Source organism: Procambarus clarkii, chromosome 5 (genome assembly GCF_040958095.1).
Source record: "Procambarus clarkii isolate CNS0578487 chromosome 5, FALCON_Pclarkii_2.0, whole genome shotgun sequence".
In the NCBI taxonomy this organism is placed as follows: domain Eukaryota; kingdom Metazoa; phylum Arthropoda; class Malacostraca; order Decapoda; family Cambaridae; genus Procambarus; species Procambarus clarkii.
The window spans coordinates 23,350,141-23,374,575 of NC_091154.1; the positions used below are offsets into that span (position 1 = coordinate 23,350,141).

General features: G+C 44.9%; 1 protein-coding gene across 1 annotated transcript in view; it reads left to right on the plus strand.

The window, feature by feature from the left end:
* The window catches only part of LOC138351321 (golgin subfamily A member 6-like protein 7), a 24,450-nt gene extending 2,821 nt beyond the window's left edge, over window positions 1-21,629 (plus strand). The window contains exons 2-3 of the mRNA XM_069303009.1: window positions 19,773-20,003; window positions 20,579-21,629. Of these exons, the coding sequence (XP_069159110.1) occupies window positions 19,773-20,003; window positions 20,579-21,629 (1,282 nt within the window). The remainder of the gene's footprint in view (window positions 1-19,772; window positions 20,004-20,578) is intronic.
* Window positions 21,630-24,435: the final 2,806 nt, after the last annotated feature.

The following is a 24,435-nucleotide window of genomic DNA, read 5'->3' on the forward strand; positions in this document are numbered from 1 at the left end:
ATGAAGTACTTAATGAAATGGACAGAGAGAAAGATCTAGGAGTTGATATCACACCAAACCTGTCTCCTGAAGCCCACATAAAAAGAATAACGTCTGCGGCATATGCGAGGCTGGCTAACATCAGAACAGCGTTCAGGAACCTATGTAAGGAATCATTCAGAATCTTGTACACCACATATGAAAGACCAATCCTGGAGTATGCGGCCCCAGCATGGAGCCCGTACCTAGTCAAGCACAAGACGAAGCTGGAAAAAGTTCAAAGGTATGCCACTAGACTAGTCTCAGAACTAAGAGGCATGAGTTACGAGGAAAGGATGCGGGAAATGCACCTTACAGCACTGGAAGATAGAAGAGTCAGGAGACACATGATCACAACATACAAAATCCTGAGGGGAATGGACCGGGTAAACAAGGATAAACCATTCAACACTGGTGGGACGCGAACAAGGGGACACAGGTGGAAACTGAGTACCCACATGAGCCACAGAGACGTTAGAAGGAACTTTTTCAGTGTCAGAGTAGTTAACGGATGGAATGCATTAGGAAGTGATGTGGTGGAGGCTGACTCCATACACAGTTTCAAATGTAGATATGATAGAGCCCAGTAGGCTCAGGAATCTGTACACCAGTTGATTGACAGTTGAGAGGCGGGACCAAAGAGCCAAAGCTCAACCCCCGCAAGCACAAATAGGTGAGTACAAATAGGTGAGTACAGAGACACAGAGACTCAGAGGCAGAGGCACAGAGACAGACAGACACAGAGACACAGAGAAAGAGACACAGGGACAGAGACACAATGACACAGAGACAGAGACACAGAGACTGAGACACATAGAGAGAGACACACACAGAGACACAGAGACAGAGACAGAGATACGGAGACAGAGACAGAGACACAGAGACAGAGACACAGAGACAGAGACACAGAGACAGAGACACAGAGACAGAGATACGGAGACAGAGACAGAGACACAGAGACACAGAGACAGAGACAGAGACACAGAGACACAGAAACACAGAGACAGAGAGACAGAGAGACAGAGACAGAGACAGAGAGACAGAGAGACAGAGTCAGAAAAACACAGAGACACAGAGACACAGAGACAGAGACAGAGACAGAGAAACACATAGAGAAACAGAGACACAGAGACACAGAGTCAGACACAGAGACAGAGGCCCAGAGACACAGACCCAGAGACACAGACAGAGACAGAGACAGAGAGTTTCATAAATATCCATACTATATATTATTAGTAGTTAGCTTTCAGTAACAGCTTTTTATTATATTAGTAAAGAATATAATTATATTAATTTAAATTATAAATTATAAAAAAATTATATTAGTATCTATTAATCTCCTAATAGAACGTCGCATTTTGACATATAGTCTTCCTATGGCCAAAAACTGTAGCACTAGAAAATAGTAGTGGTTCACGAAATTGACATACTATCCCGTTTTCTGTTTTGGGTCCTCTGTTAGTTTAGGATAAGCTAGGCACTTTAGCACGACTGTTTCTTGACGTTGGGGGAACATTAGGAGGACGGGCCGGGGAAGAAACGTTCATACTCGGATAAAATGGTATTGTATCCCATGAGGGAGTTGTATTTTAATTAGTTTGGAATAAATTTAGTTAATTTATGACGGCAATTTATGCATAAGCCAGTCCTCAGAGGCAACGCATTTAAATATTAAAGAATAGAGGAAAATTCGCTGTTCTTCGCGATATTTTCGCGGGCGTGACCGTCGCATTCCTCAAAAATGAGTGCAAGCAATCGCAATCCTCCCATTTTTAATTGAAGTTGAATTACAATTAAATTTGTATACAACGACAGAAATTGTAGTTTTCTACAATTGTAGTTAACTCGGAACCTCAGGATTACGAATCCAAAGCGCTGACCAATCAGCTGTCAGGCCTCTGTTAATGTCCCACCCATTAAGGAGATGACTCAGTGAGTAAATCAACAGAAGTTCCAATCAGGATTCGAACCCACACACACTTGCTGCTCCCAAGCACACGCCTTAGCCCACTACACCACGACATGAAAGGCCAATCAACCTGGGATATGGTAGTAGGGAGTGCAACGTATCGACAAATACGTTTCCGAGATTTTAAAAGTTTGTTAAGGTTTCTTATGGGGAAAATAATTTCGATATTTTAGAAGTTTGCTAAGAGTTCTTAAGGGGAAAATAATTTCAGAGATTATAGAAGTTTGTTAAGAGTTCTTATGAGGAAAATAATTTCAGAGATCATAGAAATTTGTTAAGGATTTCTTATGAGAAAAATAATTTCAGAGATCTTAGAAGTTTGTTAAAAGTTCTTATGGGTGAAATTCAAAATTGTTCACAGTTCAGTTTTATGAAAATATTTCAGAGTTCGTGTAATCATAGAAGTTTATTTACGAATTTACGACCGAAATTTGGAAAAACGACCATTTTCAGAGAATGTGTTCATAGAAGTTTTGTTAAGGAAAACAGACATCTTAGCCGTGACTTTTAGTTTTATATTCATTTACATCTGTTTCACCTGAAAAAGTCAGAAATTGAACAGAGACCAGTTTAAACACCAAAAACTATTCAGAGACCATTTTCAGACCAATTTTCATCAGAGTCCAGTTTAAGACCCAAATTTGTGAGAGACCACATTTTCGCTACTAATAGCCCAATGTTAGCCCAATTTTAAACATATTTTTACTACATCATATTTCAGACATAGTAAAATAGATCATGTCAGTAAACAAGTTCTAGCTCCTGTTTCCGCCTTACTTTATCCCCCAGTACCTTCTTTAGTAACAGATCAATTTCCCTAAAATTTAAAACATAGTTATTTCAGACATAGTAAATAAGATCCAAATAATTAACAAACTCCAGCTCTCGTCGCCGCCTTAGTTTATCCCCGTAACTTCTTTACTGAGAGTCCAATCCTCCTAAAATTTTAAATGATCATATTTCAAACGCAGTACAATATGACAATTTAGTTAGCGAGCTTCAGCTTTTGTCCTCAGCCTTAGTTTCTTCACCTATCTTCGTTAATAACCCATTAATTTTCCTGAAATTTAAACCTGTCGTACTTCTAACTAAGTAAACAAAGAAAAATAGTGTTACCGAACTCTAGCTCTTGTCCTCGGTCTTAGTTCTCTCTTGCAAATTCACTACTATCAGTCCAAATCCCCCAGAGATTTAAACCCCCAACTACATTTCCAGACCTCCTGTAAAATAAATTAAAAGCAAATTACCGAGTTCCAACTCTTGTTCTCCGCCTTAGTTGCCTTTAGTATCTAACTAAATCCCTTAAAATTTAAAACCTAGCTATTTCAGATGTAGTAAATAAAGCCAGTGCAGTTAATGAGTTTCAACTCTTGTTCCCTGCTTAGCTCATTTGTTCATGTTCTTTATTATCAGACCAAATCCCCCGAGATTTAAGATCACTATATTTCTAATGTAGTAAAAAATGACATTAGCCGAGCTCCATTTCCTTTCCTCTGCATTAGATCATCAAACATAAATATTTCAGATCAAGGCTCTCTCTAAAGTCTATCAAAAGTAAACATCATGTCTTTTAATACCATTTTGTACTCTCCTAAATGTAAAATAATCACCAACGTGCTATTATTCACACGGTCAGATTGTACCCTACTCTCATGACCCTTTCTTTACCCAAGTAAGCAACAATCACTCGGTCAAAAATCACACCTTACCCTTTGCCTCACTTACCTTCTCATCCCTTACCTTCCCTTCCTTTACCTTTCCCAACGCCCTTTCGCCCTTCATCTCACCCTCACCCCTTACTCCCCCTTACCTCCCTCTTCATCTCGCCCATTCGCCATCTTATCCAAAACCTTCAATAATCCTAATGTATTTGTATATTTTCTCCATATTCACTGTGTTCTTCGCATTCTCATCCATGTTCACTCAATGTTTTTCAAATGTTCATAGCATGTCAGTTCATAATTTCACCAGTTTCTCCATTTTTCAGTGATCTTTGTCATATTCTCATAATGTTCTCTACACTTTCTAATATTTTTTTCTTTGTGTTATTTATCATATTTTCATGTTCTCTTCAAGTTCATATTCCCCACAAGTTCACTGCAAATCAACATATACTCTTACATGTTCTTTAAGATCAAATGTACCAGGACAAACTTTTCTCGTTTTTAACTAAAAGTATTCGTCAATCAACTGAAATAGACATTTTCATTATTTTTTCAGTTCGTTTCTAAACTAAAATAAAACTTGTCTCAACTGAAAATAGTCAAGTGTAGCCTCTTTCCAACATTGTTCTTAACTAAAGTAACCTTTCACTTCGCTACAAATAGTCAAATGTAACTTCGTTCAATACCGTTCTTAACAGCCATTATGATTTGTCAAGTAGGAAATTATAGCCAAAGATTTCTTTCATCGCTGTTCATAACTGACATTATACTTTGTGGAGCACAAAAAATAGTCTCTGTCATCATATTTTCTTGTCTTTCCTCAACTAAAAATAGTCAAATGGAACATCGTTCTACACTTTTGTAACTAACAGTATACTTCAAAGAGTAAGAAAAGTAGTCAAAGACACTCTTCGAGACATCAAAGACACTCTTCGAGACATCAAAGACACTCTTCGGGACATCAAAGACACTCTTCGGGACATCAAAGACACTCTTCGGGACATCAAAGACACCCCTCGAGACATCAAAGACACCCCTCGAGACATCAAAGACACCCCTCGAGACATCAAAGACACCCCTCGAGACATCAAAGACACCCCTCGAGACATCAAAGACACCCCTCGAGACATCAAAGACACCCCTCGAGACATCAAAGACACCCCTCGAGACATCAAAGACACCCCTCGAGACATCAAAGACACCCCTCGAGACATCAAAGACACTCCTCGAGACATCAAAGACACCCCTCGAGACATCAAAGACACCCTTCGAGACATCAAAGACACCCCTCGAGACATCAAAGACACCCCTCGAGACATCAAAGACACCCCTCGAGACATCAAAGACACAATCAAAGAAACACTCAAAAACGTCAAAATACTACTCAAGTCCGTAAAAATTATTCTCAGAGTTATCAAAAAGTTAATCTCAGACATCTTCGTTCATCAAAGTTATTCTCAGAGACATCTAAAGTTATTCTCAGAGACATCTAAAGTTATTCTCGGAGTCATCAAAAGGTATTCTCACGTCCTCAAAAGTTAATCTCAATCATCAAAGTTGTTCTCTAAGTCATCAAAAGTTGTTCTCTAAGACATCAAACTCATTCTCAGAGTCATCAAAACGTAATCTCTAAATCATCAAAGATATTCTGAGTCATCAAAAGTTATTCTTTCATTTTTAAACTTACATTTCTAACAAATATCCCTTTAAATACAAAAAATACCATAACTTTACCAAATAACCCTTGAAATGCATAAGTGACCATTTGAGAAATTAACCCTTGAATCGAGTAAATGCCTATATATAACAAAAATCCTTTGAAATGCTTAAACACCCAATCTTTAACAAATAGCGCTTGAAATGCATAAATGACCATTTAGAAAAATAACCATTGAAACGAACAAATGAATATGAGAAATTGATTGACGAAACACAAAGGAGAAGCAGGAATATTTATGTAAGTTAGGTCATGTCTGGTTGGGTGAGTTGGACTAGGTAAGTTAGGTTACATCAGTTTGGGTAAGTTTTGTTAGGTAAGTTAGGTAAGTTATCTTAGGATAGGTTAGGTAAGATAGGTTAAGTAAGTTACATTAAGTTAGTTTGGGTTAGGTTATGTTGGGTTAGGTTAGGTAAGGTGCATTAAGTTAGGATGGGTTAGGTTATGTTAAGTTAGGTTAGGTTAGGTTAGGATAGGTTAGGTTAGTTAAGTTAGAATAGGTTAGTTAAGTTAGGATAGGTTAGTCAAGTTTGGATTGGTTAGGTTAGGTAATTTACGTTAATTTAGGGTAGGTTAGATTGGGTTAGGTTAGGTTAAGTTAGGTTAGGTTAGGTTAGGTTGGGTTAGGTTGTGTTTGGTTGGATTAGGTTAGGTTGGGTTGGATTAGGTTAGTTAAGTTAGGTTAGGTTAGGTTGTTAGGTTAGGTTACGATAGGTTAGGTTGGGTTAGGTTAGGTTAAGTTTGGTAAGGTTGGGTTAGGTTAGTTAAGTTAGGTTAAGTTAGGTCAGGTTAGGTAAGGTACGTTAAGTTACAAGGAGGTTAGGTTAGTTAAGTTAGGTTATGTTAGGTTAGTTGGTTTAGGTTAGGTAAGGTACGTTAAGTTAGGATGGAATAGGTTAAGTTAGGATAGGTTAGATAAGTTAGGTTAGGTTAGGTAAGTTAGGTTATGTAAGTTTGATATGAAAAGCTGAACTAGTTACATTTTGGAGAGATATTTTATGTCTGAAGATGTCTTAAAGAACAACATTGATGTCTTTGAGAACAACTTTGATGAACGAAGATATCTTAGAAAGCTTCTCTGATGAACGAAAATTACTTAGAGAATAACTTTGATGACTGAGATTAACTTTTTTTGATTGATCTGAGGACAGCTTTGTTGAACGAGGGATGTCTCAGAAGGCTTCTCTGAATAACGAAGGTGACTTAGAGATTAACTTTGATGATTGAGAATAACCTTTTGATGTCTTAGAGAAAAACTTTTGATGTCTTCGAATAACTATTGAGGACCTGAGAATCCTTTTTGATGACTCAGGATATCTTTGATGACTTAGAGATTACGTTTTGAGGACTGAGAATGACTTTGATGTCTTAGAGAACAACTGTTGATGACTTAGAGATCAACTTTGATGATTGAGATTAACTTTTGAGGACGTGAGAATACCTTTTGATGACTCTGAGAATAACTTTTGATGACTTAGAGAATAACTTTGATGTCTCTGAGAATAACTTAAATGGCCCTGAGAATAACTTTGATGAACGAAGATGTCTGAAATTAACTTTTTGATAACTCTGAGTATAACTTTTATGGACTTGAACAGTATTTTGACGTTTTTGATTGTGTCTTTGATGTCTCATAGGGTGTCTTTGATGTCCCGAAGAGTGTCTTTGATGTCCCGAAGAGTGTCTTTGATGTCTCGAAGAGTGTCTTTGATGTCCCGAAGAGTGTCTTTGATGTCTCGAGGGGTGTCTTTGATGTCCCGAAGAGTGTCTTTGATGTCCCGAAGAGTGTCTTTGATGTCCCGAAGAGTGTCTTTGATGTCTCGAAGAGTGTCTTTGATGTCTCGAAGAGTGTCTTTGACTACTTTTCTTACTCTTTGAAGTATACTGTTAGTTACAAAAGTGTAGAACGATGTTCCATTTGACTATTTTTAGTTGAGGAAAGACAAGAAAATATGATGACAGAGACTATTTTTTGTGCTCCACAAAGTATAATGTCAGTTATGAACAGCGATGAAAGAAATCTTTGGCTATAATTTCCTACTTGACAAATCATAATGGCTGTTAAGAACGGTATTGAACGAAGTTACATTTGACTATTTGTAGCGAAGTGAAAGGTTACTTTAGTTAAGAACAATGTTGGAAAGAGGCTACACTTGACTATTTTCAGTTGAGACAAGTTTTATTTTAGTTTAGAAACGAACTGAAAAAATAATGAAAATGTCTATTTCAGTTGATTGACGAATACTTTTAGTTAAAAACGAGAAAAGTTTGTCCTGGTACATTTGATCTTAAAGAACATGTAAGAGAATATGTTGATTTGCAGTGAACTTGTGGGGAATATGAACTTGAAGAGAACATGAAAATATGATAAATAACACAAAGAAAAAAATATTAGAAAGTGTAGAGAACATTATGAGAATATGACAAAGATCACTGAAAAATGGAGAAACTGGTGAAATTATGAACTGACATGCTATGAACATTTGAAAAACATTGAGTGAACATGGATGAGAATGCGAAGAACACAGTGAATATGGAGAAAATATACAAATACATTAGGATTATTGAAGGTTTTGGATAAGATGGCGAATGGGCGAGATGAAGGGGGAGGTAAGGGATGAGAAGGTAAGGGGGAGTAAGGGGTGAGAGTGAGATGAAGGGCGAAAGGGCGTTGGGAAAGGTAAAGGAAGGGAAGGTAAGGGATGAGAAGGTAAGGGAGGGAAAGTGTTACGGACCCGAGCCCAGCGTTCAAGCACGGAGCAATGACGACCGCGCCATCTGTGGGTCAGCTCCCGAAACCCCCCTCCAAATGGACGACGCCACCTAGTGAGGACGAGATATACTGGCCACAAGGGCTAGTTTCCCATCCTGATCAGCTCATAACACAGCCGCTGCTGACCTCTGGTGAGGTAGAGCTTAGACAGCAACGCCATCTATGGAGTGGATAGGTGGGCGTTTGTGTCTAAGCCTGTAAGTGAGGTGCCCTAGAGTGTCCCTATTACTGATGACGTGTGTGATTACAGAGTCGACCTGGGACTGCTGTAATGGAAGTTGGATCAGTCTACCCAAGGCAGCCGTCTAGTCTCCAAGTATTTGCTGCAGCAGCTGTGAGTCACCCCCCGGATGAACACTGGTGTTAGCCTGCCTGTGACGTGGCAGCTGAGGGATTGTCGTACCCGGGGCTGACTGGTGGAGACGCTTAACAACTGGGGTGTTGTGGTGAGGAGAGTGATCTGTGGGACCACACGAGGCTCCTGACTAGGGCTTGCAAACCTAATATCGGTCGTGGAGTGGCCTAACCAGCGTTGCTGATTGGAACCTGCCAGCTACAGGCTGGATTTGTGGTTGACGGCCTCCACGACGGTGCCCCCAGTGGAACTGTGATTTGGCTGGCCTGTGGCCAGGGTAGACTCAAGAGAATCGAAGGATTCATCGTGAGGCCACAAGAGGACCAAGAGCTTAGCACCGTTGAGCACCGTGAACGTCCAGAGTCTTCAGAGGAAGACTACGTTGTATATAATAGTGTTTATACCTCCCCCGTGTGATTAATTTATATATTATTTATGGTGATGGTGATAATTATATTATTAAGTTTTTGCCTTTGTCTCCCTTCCCCTTTAATTTACTTGCGTTACAGATCACATCCCTTGAAAGCCACTACTAGCTTGGGGCCGGATACCCTACCTCTAACAACATCAGAGAAAGAACCCGGTTGCGACTCGAGAGGGCCGTAACAGAAAGGGTAAGGTGTGATTTTTGACCGAGTGATTGTTGCTTACTTGGGTAAAGAAAGGGTCATGAGAGTAGGGTACAATCTGACCGTGTGAATAATAGCACGTTGGTGATTATTTTACATATAGGAGAGTACAAAAAGGTATTAAAAGACATGATGTTTACTTTTGATAGACTTTAGAGAGAGCCTTGATCTGAAATATTTATGTTTGATGATCTAATGCAGAGGAAAGGAAATGGAGCTCGGCTAATGTCATTTTTTACTACATTAGAAATATAGTGATCTTAAATCTCGGGGGATTTGGTCTGATAATAAAGAACATGAACAAATGAGCTAAGCAGGGAACAAGAGTTGAAACTCATTAACTGCACTGGCTTTATTTACTACATCTGAAATAGCTAGGTTTTAAATTTTAAGGGATTTAGTTAGATACTAAAGGCAACTAAGGCGGAGAACAAGAGTTGGAACTCGGTAATTTGCTTTTAATTTATTTTACAGGAGGTCTGGAAATGTAGTTGGGGGTTTAAATCTCTGGGGGATTTGGACTGATAGTAGTGAATTTGCAAGAGAGAACTAAGACCGAGGACAAGAGCTAGAGTTCGGTAACACTATTTTTCTTTGTTTACTTAGTTAGAAGTACGACAGGTTTAAATTTCAGGAAAATTAATGGGTTATTAACGAAGATAGGTGAAGAAACTAAGGCTGAGGACAAAAGCTGAAGCTCGCTAACTAAATTGTCATATTGTACTGCGTTTGAAATATGATCATTTAAAATTTTAGGAGGATTGGACTCTCAGTAAAGAAGTTACGGGGATAAACTAAGGCGGCGACGAGAGCTGGAGTTTGTTAATTATTTGGATCTTATTTACTATGTCTGAAATAACTATGTTTTAAATTTATTAATTTTTAAGTCTTTATTGGACTTTGACAATATTTTAATTTCCTCCCTAAGAACTCTTTAAAGAACTCAAGTGTAAGTAAAGCTCTGAAATATTTTGGTCTCAAAGTGGACTCTGACTAATTTTCGGTCATTAAGGGACTCTGCCTAATTTTGGTCTTTAACTGGACTCTGACGAATTTTGGGGCTTAAACTGGACTCTGGCTAATTTTCTCTCTTTACTGGGCTCCGACGAATTTTACTGGGCTCGGACTATTTTGAATCTAAAATAATCTCTGTCTTAAACGGTCGCTGAAAAAAATTGGTCTGAAATGGACTCTGAAGAAAATTGGTCTTCAAATGGTCTCTGAATAATTTTTGGTGTTTAAACTGGTCTCTGTTCAATTTCGGACTTTTACAGGTGAAACAGATGTAAATGGATATAAAACTAAAAGTCACGTCTAAGATGTATGTTTTCCTTAACAAAACTTCTATGAACACATTATCTGAAAATGGTCGTTTGTCCAAATTTCGGTCATAAACTCGTAAATAAACTTCTATGATTACACAAACTCTGAAATATTTTCATAAAATTGAACTTGAAAAATTTTGAATTTCTCCCATAAGAACTCTTAACAAACTTCTAAGATCTCTGAAATTATTTTTCTCATAAGAAATCCTTAACAAACTTCTATGATCTCTGAAATTATTTTCCCCATAAGAACTCTTAACAAACTTCTGAGATCTCTGAAAATATTTTCCTTGTAAGAACTCATAGCAAACTTCTAAAATCTCGAATATTACTTTCCCCATAAGAAACCTTTAACTCCAAATCGGCCCTTTGCCAAATTTGCCTGGAACCCCCTACAGCGTATAGACAAATGGCCGAAAAATATTCCATTTGTCGATACTTTGCACTCCCTACTACTGGCTCTCTTTAACTCCTCGATGGGTCTTGGGCTTCAGAAGGAAGCCCCATCACCCCCTTGAGGATTCAGTGGAATCCTGTGGATGCATTACTCTACATCTTTGTGGCGTAGTGGTCTACAACACAGAGTACCAAACATGGGGGGTTCGAATCCTCATAATAGCTCCTACTGATATCGACTTTTGAAAATGTGATTAACTTGAACAATATCAAGATCACCACACCAAGATAACACCTAAAGATAACAGCTACCATTACGAACAACATATTAGCGGTGAAACAACCACCAATTAACTCCCGCCATTACCTTATCTGTTTATCAGTCACAGAAGCCGTCCACTTCCCCACAAAAGTGAGCAATTACACAGCTCCTGAACAAGGATGTTATCGTAGACAGGAATCTTTACGGTCCTTGCAAGACGCCACATGAGACTGGACGAATAATTGTGGGGTTTACAAAATACAAAACTGGCATGAAATAATAGGACAAGAAAAATTGAATCAGAAATTGGATCACATAATTGTATTAGTGCTAGAGTGAAAGGAAGTACTAGGTGGCTAGTGGATGGTGGATGGTATAGTGACGGTGGCTAGTGGCTAGTGGATGTTAGAGTGATGGTGGCTAGTTGATGGTATAGTGGTGGTAGCTAGTGGCTAGTGGATGGTACAGTGATGGTAGCTAGTGGATGGTACAGTGATGGTGGCTAGTGTCTAGTGGATGGTACAGTGAAGGTGGCTAGTGGCTAGTGGATGGTATAGTGATGGTGGCTAGTGGATGGTATAGAGATGGTAGCGAATAGCAAGTCGATGGTATAGTGAAAGTGGCAAGTGGCTAGTGGATCGTATAGTGATAGTGGCTAGTGGATGGTATAGGGATTGTAGTTAGTGCATGGTACAGTAATGGTGGCTAGCGGCTAGTGGATGGTACAGTGATGGTAGCTAGTGGCTAGTGGATGGTACAGTGATGGTAGCTAGTGGCTAGTGGAGGATATAGTGATAGTGGCTAGTGGCTAGTGGATGGTATAGTGATAGTGGCTAGTGGCGGGTGGATGCTACAGTGATGGTTGCTAGTGGCTAGTGGATGGTACAGTGATTGTGAATAGTGGCTAGTGGATGGTTCAGTGAAGGTGGCTAGTGGATGGTACAGTGAAGGTAGCTAGTGGCTAGTGGATGGTACAGTGATGGCTGCTAGTAGCTTGTGGTTCGTACAGTGATTGCGAACAGTGGCTAGTGGATGGTATAATGATGGTGGCTAGTAGCTAGTGGATGCTACAATGTTGGTGACTAGAGGATGGTATAGTGATGGTGGCTAGTGGCTAGTGGATGGTATAGTGATGGTGGCTAGTGGCTAGTGGATGGAACAGAGATGGTGGCTAGTGGATGGTACAATGATGGTTGCTAGTGGCTAGTGGATGGTACAGTGATGGTGGCTAGTGGATGGTATAGTGATGGTAGCTAGTTGCTAGTGGATGGTACAGTGATGGTGGCTAGTGTCTAGTGGATGGTATAGTGATGGTAGCTAGTGGATGGTACAGTGATGGTGGCTAGTGGCTAGTGGATGGTATAGTGATGGTAGCTAGTGGATGGTATAGTGATGGTAGCTAGTGGCTGGTATAGTGATGGTGGCTAGTAGCTAGTGAATGGTAAAGTGATGGTGGCTAGTGGCTAGTGGATGGTACAGTGATGGTAGCTAGTGGATGGTATAGTGATGGTAGCTAGTGGATGGTGTAGTAATGGTAGCTAGTGGCTAGTGGATTGTGTAGTGATGGTGGCTAGTGTCTAGTGGATGGTACAGTGATGGTGGCTAGTGGATGGTATAGTGATGGTGGCTAGTGGATGGTATACTGATGGTAGCCAGTGGCTAGAGGATGGTATAGTAATGGTGGCTAGACGCTAGTCGATGGTATAGTGATGGTGGCTAGTGTCTAGTGGATGGCACAATGATGGTGGCTAGTGGATGGTACAATGATGGTGGCTAGTGGATGGGACAGTGATGGTTGCTAGAGGCTAGTAGATGGTACAGTGATGGTTGCTAGTGGCCAGTGGATGGTATAGTGATGGTGGCTAGTGGCTAGTGGATGGTACAGTGAAGGTGGCTAGTGGATGGTACAGTGAAGGTAGCTAGTGGCTAGTGGATGGTACAGTGATGGTAGCTAGTGGCTAGTGGAGGGTATAGTGATAATTGCTAGTGGCTAGTGGATGGTATTGTGATAGTGGCTAGTGGCGGGTGGATGGTACAGTGATGGTGGCTAGCGGCTATTGGATGGTACAGTGATGGTAGCTAGTGGCTAGTGGATGGTACAGTGATAGTAGCTAGTGGCTAGTGGATGGTACAGTGATGGTAGCTAGTGGCTAGTGGAGGGTATAGTGATAGTGGCTAGTGGCTAGTGGATGGTATTGTGATAGTGACTGGTGGCTAGTGGATGGTACAGTGATGGTAGCTAGTGGCTAGTGGATGGTACAGTGATGGTAGCTAGTGGCTAGTGGAGGGTATAGTGATAGTTGCTAGTGGCTAGTGGGTGGTATTGTGATAGTGGCTAGTGGCTGGTGGATGGTATAGTGATGGTAGCTAGTGGCTAGTGGATGGTACAGTGATGGTTGCTAGAGGCTAGTAGATGGTACAGTGAAGGTTGCTAGTGGCCAGTGGATGGTTCAGTGATTGTGAATAGTGGCTAGTGGAGGGTACAGTGATGGTAGCTAGTGGCTAGTAGATGGTACAGTGATGGTAGCTAGTGGCTAGTGGATGGTACAGTGATGGTAGCTAGTGGCTAGTGGATGGTACAGTGATGTTTGCTAGTGGCTTGTGGATGGTACAGTGATTGTGGACAGTGGCTAGTGGATAGTATAGTGATGGTGGCTAGTAGCTAGTGGATGGTACAATGATGGTGACTAGTGGATGGTATAGTGATTGTGGCTAATGGCTAGTGGATGGTACAGTGATGGTTGTTTGTGGCTAGTGGATGGTACAGTGATGGTGGATAGTGGATGGTATAGTTATGGTAGCTAGTGGCTAGTGGCTGGTACAGTGTTGGTGGTTAGTGTCTAGTGGATGGTATAGTGATGATAGCTAGTGGCTAGTGGATGGTACAGTGATGGTGGCTAGTGTCTAGTGGATGGTACAGTGATGGTTGTTAGTGGCTAGTGGATGCTATAGTGATGGTAGCTAGTGGCTAGTGAATGGTACAGTGATGGTAGCTAGTGGCTAGTGAATGGTACAGAGATGGGAGCTAGTGGCTAGTGGATGGTACAATGATGGTGAATAGTGGATGGTATAGTGATGGTTGCTAGTAGGTAGTGGATGGTATAGTGATTGTAGCTAATGGCTAGTGCATTGTATAGTGAAGGTGGCTAGTGACTAGTGGATTGTATAGTGAAGGTAGCTAGTAGATAGTGGATGGTATAGTGATGGTGGCTAGTGGCTAGTGGGTGGTATAGTTATGGTGGCTAGTGGATGGTATAGTGATGGTGGCTAGTGGCTAGTGGATGGTACAGTGACGGTAGCTAGTGGCTAGTGGATGGTATAGTGATGGTGGCTAGTGGATTGTATAGTGGTGGTAGCTAGTGGATGGTATAGTGATGGTAGCTAGTGGATGGTATAGTGATGGTAGCTTGTGGATGGTACAGTGATGGTAGCTAGTGGCTAGTGGATGGTATAGTGATGGTGGCTAGTGGCTAGTGGATGGTACAGTGATGGTGGTTAGTGGATGGTATAGTGATGGTGGCTAGTGTCTAGTGGTAGTTATAGTGATAGTAGCTAGTGGCAAGTGGATGGTATAGTGATGGTGGCTAGTGGCTAGTGGATGGAATAGAGTTGGTGGCTAGTGGATGGTACAGTGATGGTGGCTAGTGGCTAGTGGATGGTAGAGTGATGGTAGCCAGTGGCTAGTGGATGGTATACTGATGGTGGCTAGTGGCTAGTGGATGGTACAGTGATGGTGGCTAGTGGATGGTACAGTGATGGTGGCTAGTGGATGGTACAGTGATGGTGGCTAGTGGATGGTACAGTGATGGTGGCTAGTGGATGGAACAGTGATGGTGGCTAGCGGATTTTATAGGGATGGGACCCCTTCACCTCTCAGTGGAGAGACACAGGACTCCTCACCTTTCAGGAGAGGGACACAGGGACCCCTCACCTCTCAGGGGAGGGGCACAAGACCCCTCACCTCTCAGGGGAGGGTCACAAGACCCTCACCTCTCAGGGGATTGGCACAAGACCCTTCACCTCTCAGGGGAGGGGCACATGACCCCTCATCTCTCAGGGGAGGGACACAGGACCCCTCACCTCTCAGGGGAGGGACACAGGACCCCTCACCTCTCAGTGGAGGGACACAGGACCCCTCACCTCTCAGGGGAGGGACACAGGACCCCTCACCTCTCAGGGGAGGGACACAGGACCCCTCACCTCTCAGGGGAGGGACACAGGACCCCTCAGCTCTCAGGGGAGGGACACAAGACCCCTCACCTCTCAGGGGAGGGACACAGGACCCCTCACCTCTCAGGGGAGGGACACAGGACCCCTCACCTCTCAGGGGAGGGACACAAGACCCCTCACCTCTCAGGGGAGGGACACAAGACCCCTCACCTCTCAGGGGAGGGGCACAGGACCCCTCACCTCTCAGGGGAGGGACACAGGACCCCTCACCTCTCCGGGGAGGGACACAGGACCACTCACCTCTCAGGGGAGGGACACAGGACCCCTCACCTCTCAGGGGAGGGACACAGGACCCCTCACCTCTCAGGGGAGGGACACAGGACCCCTCACCTCTCAGGGGAGGGACACAGGACCCCTCACCTCTCAGTGGAGGGACACAGGACCCCTCACCTCTCAGGGGAGGGACACAGGACCCCTAACCTCTCAGGGGAGGGACACAGGACCCCTCACCTCTCAGGGGAGGGACACAGGACCCCTCAGCTCTCAGGGGAGGGACACAAGACCCCTCACCTCTCAGGGGAGGGACACAGGACCCCTCACCTCTCAGGGGAGGGACACAGGACCCCTCACCTCTCAGGGGAGGGACACAAGACCCCTCACCTCTCAGGGGAGGGACACAAGACCCCTCACCTCTCAGGGGAGGGGCACAGGACCCCTCACCTCTCAGGGGAGGGACACAGGACCCCTCACCTCTCCGGGGAGGGACACAGGACCACTCACCTCTCAGGGGAGGGACACAGGACCCCTCACCTCTCAGGGGAGGGACACAGGACCCCTCACCTCTCAGGGGAGGGACACAGGACCCCTCACCTCTCAGGGGAGGGACACAGGACCCCTCACCTCTCAGGGAAGGGACACAGGACCCCTCACCTCTCAGGGGAGGGACACAGGACCCCGGCCTCACCCCTAAGGGGGCACCTCACCGCCGTGCACAATATCATGTTACCTTAACAAAGGCTGAAGTAAACAACATTGAACAGTTCCTTTACAACCCTAACTCTCTCACCCTACTACACCCTAACCCTACTACACCCTCACCCTACTACACCCTCACCCTACTACACCCTCACCCTACTACACCCTCACCCTACTACACCCTCACCCTACTACACCCTCACCCTACTACACCCTCACCCTACTACACCCTCACCCTACTACACCCTCACCCTACTACACCCTCACCCTACAACACACTCACTCTACTACACCCTCACCCTTCTACACCCTCACCCTACTACACCCTCACCCTACTACACCCTCACCCTACTACACCCTCACCCTACTACACCCTCACCCTACTACACCCTCACTCTACTACACCCTCACCCTACTACACCTTCACCCTACTACACCTTCACTCTACTACACCCTCACCCTACTACACCTTCACCCTACTACACCCTCACCCTACTACACCCTCACTCTACTACACCCTCACCCTACTACACCGTCACCCTACTACACCCTCACCCTACTACACCCTCACCCTTCTACACCCTCACTCTACTACACCCTCACCCTACTGCACCTTCACCCTTCTACACCCTCACCCTACTACACCCTCACCCTACTACACCCTCACCCTACTACACCAGCACTCTACTACACCCTCACCCTACTACACCTTCACCCTACTACACCTTCACTCTAATACACCCTCACTCTACTACACCCTCTCTCTACTACACCCTCACCCTACTACACACTCACACTTCTACACCCTCACCCTACTACACCCTCACCCTACTACCCCCTCACCTTACTACACCCTCACCCTTCTACACACTCACCCTACTACACCCTAACCCTACTACACCCTCACCCTACTACACCCTCACCCTACTACACCCTCACCTTGCTACACCTTCACCCTTCTACACCCTCATCCTACTACACCCTCACCCTACTACACCCTCACCCTTCTACACCCACACCCTACTACACCTTCACCCTACTATACCCTCACTATACTACACCCTCACCCTAATACACCCTCACACTTCTACACCCTCACCCTACTACACCTTCACCCTACTACACCCTCACTATGCTACTCCCTCACCCTTCAACACCCTCACCCTACACCTTCACCCTACTACACCCTCACTATACTACACCCTCACCCTACTTCACCCTCATCTTACTACACCCTCACCATACTACACCCTCACCCTACTACACCCTCCCCCTACTACACCCTCATCCTACTATACCCTCACCCTACTACACCCTCATCCTACTACACCCTCACCCTACTATACCGTTATCCAACTACACCCTCATCCTACTACACCTTCACCCTATTACACCCTCACCCTACTACACCCTCACCCTACTACACCGTCACCTAACTACACCCTCATCCTACTACACACTCACTCTACTACACCTTCACCCTACTACACCCTCATCCTACCACACCCTAACTTTACAACACCCTCACCAAACTACACGCTCTCCCTACTACACCCTTCACCCAACTACACCCTCATCCTACCACACCCTTTTCCCTACTACACCCTCACCCAACTTTACCCTCACTCTTCTACACCATCACCCAAATACACCCTCATCCTACCACACCCTTTTCCCTACTACACCCTCACCCAACTACACCCTCACCCTACTACACCCTTACCTAACTACGCCCACACCCTACTACACCCTCACTCTACTACACCGTCACCCTACAACAACACCCTACCCTACTACACCCTCACCCTACTGCACCCTCACCCAACTACACCTTCACCCTACTACACCCTCACCAAACTACACCCTCACCCCACTACACCCTCACTCGACTGCACACTCACCCAACTACACCCTCACCCAACTACACCCTCACCATACTACACCCTCACCCTATTACAACCTCACCCTTCTGAGCCCTCACCCAACTACACCCTCACCTAACTACATCCTCACCCAACTACACCCTCACCCAACTACACCCTAACCCTACTACACCCACACCCTACGACACCCAACCCATACTACACCCTCACCCTACTACACGCTCACCAACTACACCCCTCACCCTATTACACTCTCACCCAACTACACCCTCACTCTACTGCACCCTTACCCAACAACACCCTCACCCTACTACACCCTCACCCAACTACACCCTCACCCAACTACACCCTCACTCTATTACACCCTCACCCAACTACACCCTCACCCTACTGCACACTTACCAAACAACACCCTCACCCTTCTAAACCCCCTCACCCAAATACACCCTCACCCAACTACACCCTCATCCTACTGCATCCTTACCCAACAACACCCTCACCCTACTACACCCTCACCCAACTTCACCCTCACCCAACTATACCCTCACCCTTCTACACCCTCACCCCACTATTCCCTCACCCAATAACACCCTCACCCTACTACACCCTCACCCTACTGCATCCTTACTCAACTACACCCTCACCCTACTGCACCCTTACCCAACAAACACCCTCACCCTACTGCACCCTTACCCAACTACACCTACTACACCCTCACCCAACTACACCCAATTACACCCTCACCCAACTACACACTCACGCTACTGCATTCTCACCCAACTACACCCTCACCCAACAACATCCTCACCCAAATACACCCTCACCTTACTACAACACCCTCACCCTACTCAACCCTCACTATACTACACTTTCACCCTACTACACCCTCACCCAACTACACCCTCACCCTACTGCACTCTTACGCAACAACACCCTCACCCTACTACACCCTCACCTAACTACACCCTCACCCTACTACAACACCATCACCTTACTACAACACCCTCACCCAACTACACCCTCACCCTACTGCATCCTTACTCAACTACACCCTCACCCTACTGCACCCTCACCCAACAACACCCTTACCCTACTACACCCTCACCTAACTACACCCTCACCCTACTACAACACCATCACCTTACTACAACACCCTCACCCAACTACACCCTCACCCTACTACACCCTCACCCAACTATACCCTCAGCCAACTACACCCTCACCCAACTATACCCTCACCCAACTACACCCTCTCCCTACTACAACACCATCACCTTACTTCAACACCCCTCACCCTACTGCACCCTCACCCTACAACACCCTCACCCTACTACAAAACCCGCACCCTACTACACCCTCACTCTACTGCACTCTCAACTTCCATCATCCTCACCAACTACACACTCACCCAACTACACCCTCATCCTACAACTCCCTCACCCTACTACAACACCCTCACCTTACTACAACACCCTCACCCAACAACACCCTCACCCTACTACAACACCCTCACCCTACTACACCCTCACCCTACTACACCCTCACCCAACTACTCCCTCACCCTACAACACCCTCACCCTACTCCACCATCACCCTACTACCACACCCCCACCCTATTACAACAACCTCACCCTAGTCAGTACAACACGGAGCTGGGGTATAATGACACGGAGCTGGGGTATAAGGACACGGAGCTTGGGTATAATAACACGGAGCTGGGGTATAAGGACACGGAGCTGGAGTATAAGGACACGGAGCTGGGGTATGAGGACACGGAACTGGGGTATAAGGACACGGAGCTTGGGTATAAGGACACGGAGCTGGGGTTAAAGGACACGGAGCTGGGGTATAAGGCCACTGAGATGGGGTATAGGGGACACGGAGCTGGGGTATAGGAACACGGAGCTGGGGTATAAGGACACGGAGCTGGGGTATAGGGACACGGAGCTGGGGTATAATGACACGGAGCTGGGGTATAAGGACACGGAGCTGGAGTATAAGGACACGGAGCTGGGGTATGAGGACACTGAGATGGGGTATAGGGGACACGGAGCTGGGGTATAGGGACACGGAGCTGGGGTATAAGGACACGGAGCTGGGGTATAGGGACACGGAGCTGGGGTATAAGGACACGGAGCTGGGGTATAGGGACACGGAGCTGGGGTATAATGACACGGAGCTGGGGTATAAGGACACGGATCTGGAGTATAAGGACACGGAACTGGGGTATAAGGACACGGAGCTGGGGTTAAAGGACACGGAGCTGGGGTATAAGGACACTGAGATGGGGTATAGGGGACACGGAGCTGGGGTATAGGGACACGGAGCTGGGGTATAAGGACACGGAGCTGGGGTATAGGGACACGGAGCTGGGGTATAAGGACACGGAGCTGGGGTATAGGGACACGGAGCTGGTTTATAAGGACACTGAGATGGGTATAGGGACACGGAGCTGGGGTATAAGGACACGGAGCTGGGGTATGAGGACACGGAGCTGGGGTATAAGGACACGGAGCTGGAGTATAAGGACACGGAACTGGGGTATAAGGACACGGAGCTGGGGTATAAGGACACGGAGCTGGAGTGTAAGGACACGGAACTGGGGTACAAGGACACGGAGCTGGGGTATGAGGACACGGAACTGGGGTATAAGGACACGGAACTGGGGTATAAGGACACGGAACTGGGGTATAAGGACACGGAACTGGGGTATAAGGACACGGAGCTGGGGTATAAGGACACGGAGCTTGGGTATGAGGACACGGAAATGGGGTATGAGGACACGGAGCTTAGGTATGAGGACACGGAAATGGGGTATGAGGACACGGAGCTTGGGTATGAGGACACGGAAATGGGGTATAAGGACACGGAGCTGGGGTATAAGGACACGGAGCTGGGGTATAAGGACACGGAGCTGGGGTATGTGGACATGGAGCTGGGGCATAAGGACACGGAGCTGGGGTCTGTGGACACGAAGCTGGGGTATAAGGACACGGAGCTGGGGCATAAGAACACGGAGCTGGGGTGTAAGAACACGGAGCTGGGGTATAAGGACGTGGAACTGGGGTCTAAGGACACGGAAATGGGGTATGAGGACACGGAGCTGGGGTATAAGGACGTGGAACTGGGGTCTAAGGACACGGAAATGGGGTATGAGGACATGGAACTGGGGTATAAGGACACGGAGCTGGGGTATAAGGACATGGAGCTGGAGTATAAGGACGCGGATCTGGGGTATGAGGACACGGAAATGGGGTATGAGGACACGGAGCTGGGGTATAATGACACGGAGCTGGGGTATAATGACACGGAGCTGGGGTATAAGGACACGGAGCTGGAGTATAAGGACACGGAGCTGGGGTATGAGGACACGGAACTGGGGTATAAGGACACGGAGCTTGGGTATAAGGACACGGAGCTGGGGTTAAAGGACACGGAGCTGGGGTATAAGGACACTGAGATGGGGTATAGGGGACACGGAGCTGGGGTATAGGGACACGGAGCTGGGGTATAAGGACACGGAGCTGGGGTATAGGGACACGGAGCTGGGGTATAGGGACACGGAGCTGGGGTATAAGGACACGGAGCTGGGGTATAGGGACACGGAGCTGGGGTTAAAGGACACGGAGCTGGGGTATAAAGACACTGAGATGGGGTATAGGGGACACGGAGCTGGGGTATAGGGACACGGAGCTGGGGTATAAGGACACGGAGCTGGGGTATAGGGACACGGAGCTGGGGTATAAGGACACTGAGATGGGGTATAGGGGACACGGAGCTGGGGTATAGGGACACGGAGCTGGGGTATAAGGACACGGAGCTGGGGTATAGGGACACGGAGCTGGGGTATAAGGACACGGAGCTGGGGTATAGGGACACGGAGCTGGGGTATAAGGACATGGAGCTGAAATATAATGACGAAATAAAGGAAGAACTTACAACCAACTGGATCATGGGGATCGAGCCCCGACTCTGTAACAAGCAGGTCCGTCACTATACCATCCACTATTATGGAATAAAGTCGTAATTAAGAGAAGGGAAGGGAACTATCAGGAGAGAGCGCCAAATCATTACGACTATATTGCACTTGAAATGGATCAGGATAAGGAATAGGGAAGGGACAGGGGATGGGGGGGGGGGGAGAATTGGTGCCCAACTACGTAGACCGTTGGGGATTGAACGCCGACCTGCATGAAGCGAGACCGTCGCTTTACCGTCCAGCCCAAGTGGTTGGTACTTATTGGTTGGTTGGTTTCTCAAGTTCATTATTAGTAACAATTTAACATATTATATTTTTTTACAGTTTGCTTATCTAATTATTTGGTAACTCACACAGAACAAGCAACACAGTAGATTTCATTTTGCTTATTAGATTCTTGGTATTAATGCCAGATAAGATGTGTGTTGATGGGAGAGTAGTGAGAAGCCGTCGTGGCCCGGGTGTGGGAGCGGCCTCCGCGGCCTAGCGCTCCGGAGTTCCACCCAATTGTTAGTGGCTTCTTCTTTTATTCTTCACATAATAAAGGTAATTAAGAGAACCAAAACCGAATATTATCAATTTTGTATAATTGTTTGTCACTGTTCTGTCGGTACTTTTATCTATATAAATAAAAATGGAAATGTTCGTTTGTGCATAACCGCTAATCTCCGAAAGTTCTTCACCGATTGTTTTAAAATTTTCACAGAATTTTCTATACGCATCCGAGCAGGTTTTTATATACATACTATATATATGTCACGTCTATGACGGGAAAAAAAAACATTTTGTTTTTTAAACTGTGTTTTACGTGTGTTTTTCATGTGAGGGAAATCTTCGAAACCTCTTTACCGATTACCTTTAAAATTTTGACACAACGTTGCATTCGAATAGGCGCGTGTTTTTATATACCTACTATATACATGCTTTACCTGTGACAGGAATTTTTTTTTTTTTTTTAAACAGCGCCATCTGTTGGACGTAGGAGCAACACATGCTGTAATCTCTGAAAGTTCTTCACCGATTGCTATGAAATTTTGACAAAACGTTCCATTCAAATAGGTACGTGTTTTTATATACCTACTATATAGATGCCACACCTGTGATAGGTAAAATTTTTTTTTTTTTTTTTTAAACAGCGCCATCTGTTGCACGTAATAGCAACAAATGCTATGTTAAATATGTTATCATTCCATTTCAATGCTTCCGATTGCATTGATAAAATGAATATTAATAGATTTCGATTTATTTTCATTTTGATTTAATTATTTTATGACAGTGAGTTGGAACTGAGTTGTGTTGTTCACCATACCTTTCATTTCGTAAGTATAAGTACAGATGCCACACCTGTGACAAGTAAAAACATTCTTTTTTTAAGAAACAGCGCCATCTGTTGCACGTAAGAGCAACACACGCTATACTAAATATGTTACGATTCCTGCCAAGTCATGTGGGACTATTAGGTAATGACATTGCAGACGAAGCTGCAAAACTTGCTACTAAGAGGAGAAATGTAGACGTTTACATACCACAGAGTCTATCCCAGATGAAGAAAGTAATTCGTAACAGAGCAATGCGAAAGATGTACAGTGACCACACCACAGCAGTTGCAACATCAGGATCTGCGGGTTGGTACAAGAATTCAACCAACTACGAACCACTTAGTTTGATGAACGGGGGCAGTAGAACAACAGAAGTGCACTTACATCGCATCAGGCTTGGATACCCATGTGCATGGGAAATAGGCTTACGGGTTCCGGAAGATGAGAGGAAATGTCAACACTGTGGAGAAATGCCCGACAGACCACTGGAACATTATCTAACACAGTGCACAGTTACAAACCCATTAAGATTTCACCTTCGATTCAACAGAGCAGAAGTTGTTAAACACATATGGCAAACTCTTACTAAAGCGACCATACGAGTCTTACATACTCATCCTCCGCCCAGGTAAAACGGAAACAAGCATCACTTAGTGGGCCAGCCAGAGGCTTAGGGCCCGCGCAGGATTATCCCTGCTAACAAGAAAAAAAAAAAAAAAAAGTTACGATTCCATTTCAATGTTTCTGAGTTCATTGATAAATTGAATTTTCATAGACTTTGATTTATTTTCATTATGATTTAACTAATTTGTGCGACATTGCATTGGTATTAAACTGGCTGTTTACCATACAGTTCATTTCAGGAGAATAGTTTATTTTTTACATTATAATTGTTTTTCATTTCGGTTTTTACCTGTTTTTCTTATATTTCAGTGATGGGAATATCAGATCATTTGATATTTCCAATTTTCTGATGGGAACATCAAGTCATTTGGGAATGC